General features: G+C 29.9%; 1 protein-coding gene across 1 annotated transcript; it reads left to right on the top strand.

Annotated features, from left to right (window-relative positions):
- The first annotated feature begins 4,579 nt into the window (after positions 1-4,579).
- Positions 4,580-5,182, top strand: LOC136078029 (uncharacterized). Its single transcript, XM_065792683.1, has one exon. It carries the CDS (start codon positions 4,580-4,582, stop codon positions 5,180-5,182), a length of 603 nt encoding a protein of 200 aa, XP_065648755.1.
- Positions 5,183-10,049: the final 4,867 nt, after the last annotated feature.

Below are 10,049 nucleotides of genomic sequence, written 5' to 3'. Positions count from 1 at the left end.
CATCTTATATATTAAATATATTAACTACATTTTTTAACAAAGACATGTTGAAAATTGATGAAATTTTGTTCTAGGTAGTCATTCTTCTTACGCAGTGCTGTTGCATCCCCACGCCCCTAAATTAGGGTTGGTTGGGACCCGGCAAATCTATGGGAACTCTTTTTAAAGTAAAAGGAGTTTTTTTTTTTGTAATACCTAAAAATGGAATTTTTAAAAATTTAATTTGGGAGGGGCTCCGACCCACTAGCTATTGCACTGTTCTTACAAGTTTGTTTGATACCTGTTCGCGCCGGCTCTGAACAAGACTAAGACATCTAATTTAAAACAGAACACTTCGCTACATAATAAAAAAAGGGTAATATAGCGTATAGGAAAGGGATGAAAAATATTTATCAAAGAACTATTATAAATAATAAGCTAAATAAGGAATTTTATCAAGATTTCTAAATAATAATAATAATTATATGTTTTATATATCAATACTAAATAAATAACAGAGAAAGTCATATATAAAATCACTTTATTCATGCTTTGTAAAATGCGATATCAACAGCAGGCATGTATGAATACATGGAAATAATATCATTGGCTTTTTCAGCAGATAAAGACTGATAAGGAGCACGTAAGCAAGCTGCCATTGGTATATTTGTCTTTAATAGTTTGGTAATAATGCTTGATGCTGCTCGCTTGACAAACTTATTAATACGAGCTTGTGAATAATTGTCTGAAAATGAGGTTTTAAAAAAAACATGGTATGGCAGTCCGTTTCGATAAACAAGATTTTTAACTCTTGAATAAGGCACTAACTTATAACTTGAAAAACCAGCAATAACTGAAAAATTCTTCACATCTATTAATTGCATTTGGTAAACATGGTTTTTTACAGTTTATATTTTTAATAGCTCTTTCTAGTCCAAGCGGACTAAATATTTCTGCAACAGAGAGAGATTTTTCAATTTGACTATGAATGTTATCACATTCTTGAATGCTGGAGTGATCTGGCTCGCAGAACTTTTGCTCAATGACTTTAATTTGTGGGTATCGTATAATAAATTCACATAAAGCTGCTGACATGAAACTATTGCGGTTTTGTGGTACACATGAATCGAACCAAAGTATGAACTTATTTATGTCAAGGTCATCCATGATTTTCAGAAGCAGACATGTTACAGCACTGGCAAGATCATTTCCTCCACAACCAGCCATAGCTTCATGCCAAAGGACGCAATAACCTTTCTTGTTAAGCGAACAATGACCAGTTTAGTTATAATTTGAAAGTTTCCGTTTGTAATAAAAGTTTCCAACATTAGCCCGAGGCAAACTTAAAACATTTTCAAGATCAATACAAACAACTGCAGTTTTAGGATCAGCATTTTGACGATCTTTTTCACGTTCAGTTTTGGTATCATTCCTTGATGTTACGTGCTTATTATAACTATCTGTCTGCTCATTGCTTGCATTAACAATGTTGCAATATTCATAGCATGTGTCACATAAATCTTTCTTTGGTTTTTGAAATTCTATGTTGAACTCGTGATTGAAGATATAACGATACATATGTTCTTTTACTGGTATATAGTCATTTTCATCACAATATATTTTAAAAGATCATACAGTTTACCTATATTGAGTGATCCTTCCATATACTCTGGTCTAGTACAACTTTTTTAGAATCTTCCGGTAAGCTTTATTTTACATGTCTTCCAAATTTTGATTGTATTGGCGTTCCAGTAGTTAAGCATTTATTAAATTTGTGAAAGTAAAATATTGTTTGGCTACTAATATTCAATGTTGAAAGATAGTAGGATTTACAAACTCTATATTGTGTATTAGAAATAAAGAAGCTATAACAATAAGACATTTTTCTTCTCAAATTTTCACCAGCAGCTGTCTGACAGCGTTTTTTCTCTAGTTTATCAGTAGTTTTTGAATAAAAATGTTTTTTACCGTCATCATCTAAGGTCCCAAAGTTATCAAATATAACTTGACGCTCGATCTTATTTATATTAGTAGAGCATTTGAACTTACAATTTCTGCAACATTTTAGCATTGCGATAGATCTTTCAGGCACTTGTTTACCTTTTGAATTTTTATAAGCTTTACCCGACTGACGTTGCATTTTTCTTATATTTTGTTTCCAATTACTCGTATCAGCTATACGTTTTCTAGATATTCCACCATGGGGTGACCTACGAGAAGGTGTAATACCAAGCGACTCTAAAGAATAAAAAACTCTATTACCTTTTTTACTTGATTATCTAGGATGCATAAATAATAAATTATTTTGTTTTTTATGCATTCTGGATAATCAAAATAAAAAATTGGCAAAATTATAACGCTAATTAAGTGAAAAAATACCTTCGTTTTGATTTAGAGCATGTTCCGTTTTTTGGTCAATATTTTTAGTTGCCATTTTTAAAATTACAACAACAACAAAATTATTCCGTACAAATATGTAATTGTAAATATATGATTGGTTGATCGGACTTAAAATAAGATAACATTTTCAAATTTGCTTATTTAAGAGATAGAACAATGCAATATCGCATGCAACACCGTATTAAAAGTTTTATATGTTTTTAATATAAATAAAATAGAAAAACATAGTGCAAAACTTTTCAAAAACTATAAAAACTCAATTTTTCAAAAAGTGGAGATAGAACAAGATAATTCTAACGTCACGCAGTGGAAAAACATACTTTTTAGTGATGAATCAAAATATAACCTTTTTGGAAGCGACGGCAAGAAGCGAGTGTGGAGACCAAAGAACACCAGATACAGTACTAAATATACCAAGAAGAGTGTTAATTATGGAACGTCTGCTATTATTTGCGGATGTTTCTCGGCACTAGGAACTGGTCCTATTCACAAAATAATGGAATTATGGACCACTTTGTATAAAAGATATAATGGAAGATGTTATGTTACCACATGCTGAATGGGAATGCCCCTAAAATGAATTTTTCAGCAGGACAACGATCCCAAACATACGTCAAAAATTGTAAAACAATTGTCCAAGGACAAGATTATCACCGTAATGGAGTGGCCTGCACAAAGCCCTAACTTAGATCCCATAGAAAATTTCTGGGAAATAATTGACAATAAGATTGAGCGTGCAAATGTGAAGACCAGTGAGGAATTATTTGAACAAATCGAGAAGGCCTAGCGAGAGATTGACATGAGAATTGTTGACTCATTAATTGAGTCTATGCCTCGAAGAATGAAAGCAGTAATTAAAAGTAAAGGAGGTCCTACCAAATATTAAGTTAATTTTTGAAGTTTTTTGAAAAATAATAAGTTAATTTATGAAACTTTTTGAATTTTCGGTCGATTCTTTGAATATCCACCTTGTTTTGTCCAAAGAAAAATGTAGTTTGTTAAGGAAAATGTGTTATAAAACTTTATTGGTGATTTTTAGTTTGATTCAAAAGTTTTAAATTTTGTTAACAACATAATAATAACTACTTGAAAATATGTTCAATTGTTTTACTACTGTACATGGCTTGAGTCATTGGACGCAGTCGAACTGTGATTAAAAATTGTCCTTATACGTATGAATAAAAAAAAGTTCCGGACGTCCATCAACATTAAGCGACCGTGATAGGCAAAGGTTGTTGAGACAAGTTTCAAATTCTTCATTAACTGCACGTCAAATTGCTACAGAAGCAGGTGTAATTGCTAATTTACGTACAATTCAGCTAGTTATTTATATCTTTTAACCTTCGCGTAAAAAGAAAACTTCAACGTAAACAACTTTTGACAACAAAACACATAAACAATCGAATAATTTTTGCAAAGGACCACGTAACATGGAAAGAAAAGTGGGAACGAGTAGTATTTTCTGACGAAAAACAATTTTGTCTTGATGAGCCGGATATATGGAAATATTATTTTCACGATTTGCGTAAAGAACCAGTTACACAGCAACGACGTCAAATGGGTTTTGGTGTAATGATTTAGTGTGCGATTGGGTATCATGATAACTAAGAAATTTATTTTATTGACGGAAAAATGAAGGCTAAGGATTATATTTTAATTGCTCAAGAATTTTTACGATGTGAAGCCTCTATCATTGGTGGTGAAAATTTTATTTTTTTAAGCAAGAAATGCTAGCGTTCATACAGCTAAGATAAGGATTATTTCAACAACAGTAAAAATGAAACATTGAAGTGGCCAGCTAGATCTCCAAACCTTAACATATTATTTGTATGAATGCTTGGGAACAGCTGTCACATAGTGTTTGAAGGTTGTAAACAATATAGTAAAAGGTGTGGAAAATATTCCTTGTCGCAATCGGGCCCAACCAAAAAGTTGGATGTAAGCAGAATTATTTGAGGAATGGGTTAAAGAAACTGGCCTAAAGTTTAATTTTCAGAAAAGGAAAATTGTTTTAATTGTAGATAATTGTTCTGCCCATCCTAACGTGCAGAAACTTGATTGAGTGGAGCTTATCTTTCTTCCACCGAATACAACTTTGATCACCCAACCTATGGATCAAGGAGTTATCTGATCTCTTAAAGCCAAATATCGCTCACTTGCAGTGAAAAAGCAATTTGCTGCCTTAGAAAAAGAAAACAAGATGCTTAAGTTTTCTATCTTAACTGCTATGTTTATGCTAGCAAAAGCATGGAATTCCATTCCAGATCAAACCTTCATAAATTGTTTCAAAAAATCAGGAATATCATTAGAAGTAGTGGAAAAGCATGTAAATGATGATAACGACTCTTTCTGCGGCTTAGATGTACACGAGACTGTAATGGAAAACTTAAGAGATGATCTCGAATTGTCAAAAACAAAATTCGATGCAGATTTTAACCTCACGGCGGACGAGTTAGTAGACATAAATTTCGATGTTTGCATTGCCAACAAATCATCAGAGGAGGACAACATTGCAGAAGTTTCTGAGCATGATGCTAATGAAACTGGGGAGGAATCCGATGATGAGTGCATTAGTGTTTCCGACAATGCTACAAAACCAATTCTGAACGAAACGATGCATGCTGTCACTGTACTCGAGAACTACAGTCTTTATTCTAACTTTGGAGATGATTTGACGAAGGCTCTTAAAGACATAAGTTGTGTCATTCAAATGGAATTAAAAGTCTCAAAAAGACAATCTACAATTACTGACTTTTTTTTGAAAATGCAAAAGTTTAAATTACATAATATATATTGCATTTAGGACTAAGAATCACTATTTGTTTGTTTGTCTTATTTCTATTCGTTACTTTGACCAGAATATTTGAAATAAAAGTCAACTTTCTATAATTCGAAAATCTCTCTAATTCGAACTTTTTTTTTTCCCCCGTTAAATTCGAATTAGAGAGGTTGTACTGTATCACGATTTAAAGCAAATACTTTGTTGTATATTTGCAACCAATCAAAAAACTGCTGCAAATGCTGCAAAGAATAGTTTATAAAAAAATTTACAATATGGAAGTTACAATGATAAATATTGAAAAACTAATAATCACCAAACTGGAAGAACAAAAAATAGGTGTTCTTAGTGAAACTATCAACCTTTTAAAAAAACAGCAAAAGATATTTAGCGATATTATAAGTGTAAATCTAAAAATAATAACAGATCGGGTTGACAAACTTAAAAACGAGTTCGATAAAAGCAAATCGAAGGTTATAATAATTGAAAAAGACATCAACGATTTAAAGGAAAGTATCAACTTTCAGGAAGAAAATTTCTTAAAAAAAATATCGGAAACAAACAGTCTGATGGCCAGCGAAATTAACAACTTAAAATAAAAAAATATTGACCTTGAAAATTGTTCATGCCGTAATAATCTTAGGATTGCCATCAATCCTAAGATTATTACGGCATGAACGATGCTCATGGAATTTTGGAATGATTGTGCAAAGAAAGTTAAAGATCTATTTAGAAACAAACTGGGAATCTCTGATGACGTAATAATTGAAAGAGCTTACCGCATTGGGAAAATAAATGAAGATATATCTTCAAAAACTATGATTTTTAAACTACTAGACTTCCAAAATAAAAATAAAATCTTAACGCTATCAAAAAAACTCAAAAGAACCGGAATATCTATTAATGAAGACTACGCGAACGAAACGATGGAAATAAGAAAAAAGCTATGGGAAGATGTTAAAATATTTCGAAAAGAAGGTAAATTCGCTATTATCGAATATGATAAAATATTCGTCAGAGATTTTCGTAAATAATATTAATTTTAAGTACTTAAGTACTTAATCGAGATTTGTGAAATAGTTCTGTACATTTTTTATTATGCCAGCATGTTTTAATTTACCGCACTTTACGCAACGACTAACGAAAACAAAAACAAAACAAAAGACGCCGTGTTTCAAAACTTCTAATAAATGCGTCTTCGAAACTGCTTATAAGATTTTACTAAATGATCTTTAAGACTTTGATGTGCAAATTTTTCATAGAAATAATTTTGATTCGAAATATTTTGAAATAGAAACTTTTAAAATTGAACATGAAACTTTAAAAAAATAATTTTACTGCAATACACATAAATATAAGAAGTATAAATAAAAATTTTGTTAAACTAAAACACTTTCTAATAGATTGCAATTACTCATTCAGTATGATTTGCATTTCCAAAACGCGGTGTTCTGATGAATCATTTCAAACAAACTCAAAATTTCAAATTATAAGCTAATATCTTTTGAAAGAAAAACAAACAAAAGGGGAGGGGGGATTGCAACGTATATTCGAGATAATCAAGCGTTTAAAGTAAGACAAGACCTCTCCATCTCTGACACTGATAGCGAAGTCTTTTCTATTGAGACAACGGGTAACAAATCAAAAACTAATATAATTTCCACTTGCTGTAGACCTCCAGAAGGTGATATAATTAAATTTTCAAATTTTTTAATGGAAATCTTTCTCAAAATAAATGACAAGGGAAAAAATATTTTCTTTATGGGGGATTTAAATATTAACAGTCTAAACTACAAATAAAATACGATTATTAAACTCTTTTTTGATAATCTGTTTCAATTCTGTATTCTCCCAATTATCAACAAACCTACTCGGGTAACCCCAACCTCCCTGCTTTTAAAGAAACCTCTTTAAAAGCAGGAATTATCAAAACAGATATTTCAGATCATTCTCCTATTTATTTTTCATTATTTCAAGATTTAAGAACCTGTAACAATCCTAAAACCAAAATTTATAAAAGAAAAATTAATCAGTTCTCTATTAAAAATTTTAAAGATTCGCTATCGGTAGTAAATTGGGATGGAGTGTATCAAGAATGTAACCTTGGATACACAAACACCACATACAATTTATTTATAAATATTTTTCTAGATCAATACAATGAACATTTCCTTGTTAAAGAGAAAGAAATTAAACTAAAATATTTAAACTGCCCATGGATAACTAACGAGATTAGAAAATCATCATAAACAATTCAAAAACTCTATATCGAGTATTTAAAAAACAGAAAGGAAACTAACTTAACTACATACAAAGAATACAAAAATCTATTTGAAAAAATTTGAAAGAATTCGAAAAAAATAATAATATTCAAAACAACTACAAAAAAGCGAAAGTGATATTAAAAAAACCTGGAACATATTGAAAGAAATGATAGATAAAAACCATACAAAATCAAATAATTTACCCAATAAAATTAACTTTAACGAAACTGAATATATCGACAAATTTCTATCGCTGAAAAATTCAATAGTTTAATTTGCAAACATAGGCCCTAACATGGCTTCAAAAAATTCAATGCCCTGATATCTCCTTTGAAATCTATATCACAAACCAACATTTCTGTTTAAATATTTTCTCTAGACTAAACCATGAAGAGCTAGAAATTGCAAAGACTCGTTAAGACGAATAAGGCTAATCGGATAGATAACATTTGTAGCTATATAGTTGTAAATGTATTTCCGGTAATAAAACAACCAATCTATGAAATATTTAAATCTTCGATTATTACAGGATCTGTACCGAATGAATTAAGAATAGCTAAGGTAATGCCAATATTAAAAACCGTAGACTCATTTACTTTAAATAACTACAGACCTATCTCAGTTCTTCTTGTATTTTTAAAACTTTTGGAGAGAGTAATATACAATAAACTGTATAAATATCTAACAAATAACAAAATCCTAAATGAAAAACGCAGTTCTTGATCTTATAAATAATATAAATGACTCCTTTGAAAACAAAAAATACGTCCTTGGAGTCTTTGTTGATTTACCTAAGGCGTTTGACACAGTAGATCACGCTATCTTAATTAGGAAAATGGAAAAATATGGGATAAAAAATGTTGCACTAAACTGGTTCAAAAATTTTTTACTTGACAGAAAACAATGCGTTATTGGTCATGAAAAAAAATTTTTAAAATTACTTAAAATAAAATGCGGTGTCCCCCAAGGTTCCATTCTTGCACCTCTTTTGTTTTTAATATACATAAACGATCTTCCTAAAGATTCAAGTAAGTTAGATGTCATAATGTTCGCAGACAACACTAATTTATTTTATGCATCCTCGTCTACTACAGAACTTTATGAAACTACATATACTGAACTTAAAAAAATAAACAGTTGGTTAAAATCTAACAAGTTATCGCTACACACAAAAAAAATTCAAATACATTCTTTTTCATTCTAACCTTATAAAAATACCTTCCGATTTACCTTTGCTAAATATAGATACTAAAGAAATTGAGAGAACCCAAGCAACTAAAGTTCTAGGGATACTTATTGATTAGAACATCTCATGGAAATCACATATAGATATATTAAGTACCAAAATATCAAAAAGCATTTGTATCCTTTACAAAGCTAGTTCTATACTGTCTAATAATTTAAAGTTCCTATACTTCTCATTCATACAAAGCTACTATATATACGCTAATGTTGCATGAGCGGGTACTCATAAATCCAAACTAACCACACTATATCGAAAACAAAAACATGCTGCAAGAATAATTTTTAATAAGGATAGACTCTCGCATGCTAAGCCACTTTTGAAAAATTTGAAAGCATTAAATGTATATCAAATTGTTTATGCTCAAATATAAACTTTTAAAAAAACTGATTTCTTACGCTTTTCCATTTTGTACCGTGGTCCTTGTCTATATAACAAATTAATATCCAAAAATACTCAACTGGAAAAATCGAAAGACTTAAATACTCTAAAAACGTTATTAGAAGATCTCATTTTAAACACTAATAACTTTATGAATTTTTACTAACCCAAAAACAGATAAAACTATGTATAAAATTAACTTTGTTCCGAAACTAATGTAAACTCTAATAATTCAAAAATTCTAAATAACTTAAAAACAACAACAACAACAAAAACAAATTAAAAAAAAAAAATAGGCTTTTTTATCAACACGTGACCTATATGTTATTTACCAACACGTGACCTATATGCTAAATAGGTAATGTATGTAATATATATTACCTATTTAGAAATCGTGTACCTACTTACATTTATGTGTATTGAAATAAAATTATAAAAATTAAAAACTTCTTTTTGTCTGCATTCTTTGTTTTTTGCATTTTTATTTTCTTTCTGCAGAATCTGATAACATTATATTTTAATCGAGGGTATACTGCCGGAATGCATTAAGTCATTTTTTGTTGGTTTTGAGTTAAGTCAACATAAACACTCATTATTATACATAATTATTATACGAATATAAGGTCTGGTGTGTTTTGGAAGTGATAAAGCATATAATAATGAGTATTTATGTTGACTTAACTCAAAACCAACAAAAAATGACTTAATGCATTCCGGCAGTATACTCTTGATATAAACTTATTTTAAATTGAAGTATCCAAAAATATTGATAACGCAGTGGTTTATTAATTAGTGGTTTCTTGATGACAATACTATTGGTCTTCTGCAAGTTTCCCGCGTTCTTTAAAGTAATTTCTAATACTTAACAGTTTTATTTTACATATTTTTTGTATAACGTAAATTTGTGATTTTTTTTTAAATTTTACTCACTCTGTAAAGATTCTAATATATAATACGAATTTGTAAAGATTAAAGAACAAAAAATAAAGAAATAAAAAAATAA

This window comes from Hydra vulgaris, chromosome 03 (genome assembly GCF_038396675.1).
Source record: "Hydra vulgaris chromosome 03, alternate assembly HydraT2T_AEP".
Classification (NCBI taxonomy): Eukaryota; Metazoa; Cnidaria; class Hydrozoa; order Anthoathecata; family Hydridae; genus Hydra; species Hydra vulgaris.
This window is presented reverse-complemented; position numbering and strand designations above follow the sequence as displayed.

What these genes read in the sequence shown, in the direction of transcription:
- LOC136078029 (XM_065792683.1), top strand. Translation starts at nt 4,580, where the DNA reads ATGCTTAAGTTTTCTATCTTAACTGCTATGTTTATGCTAGCAAAAGCA.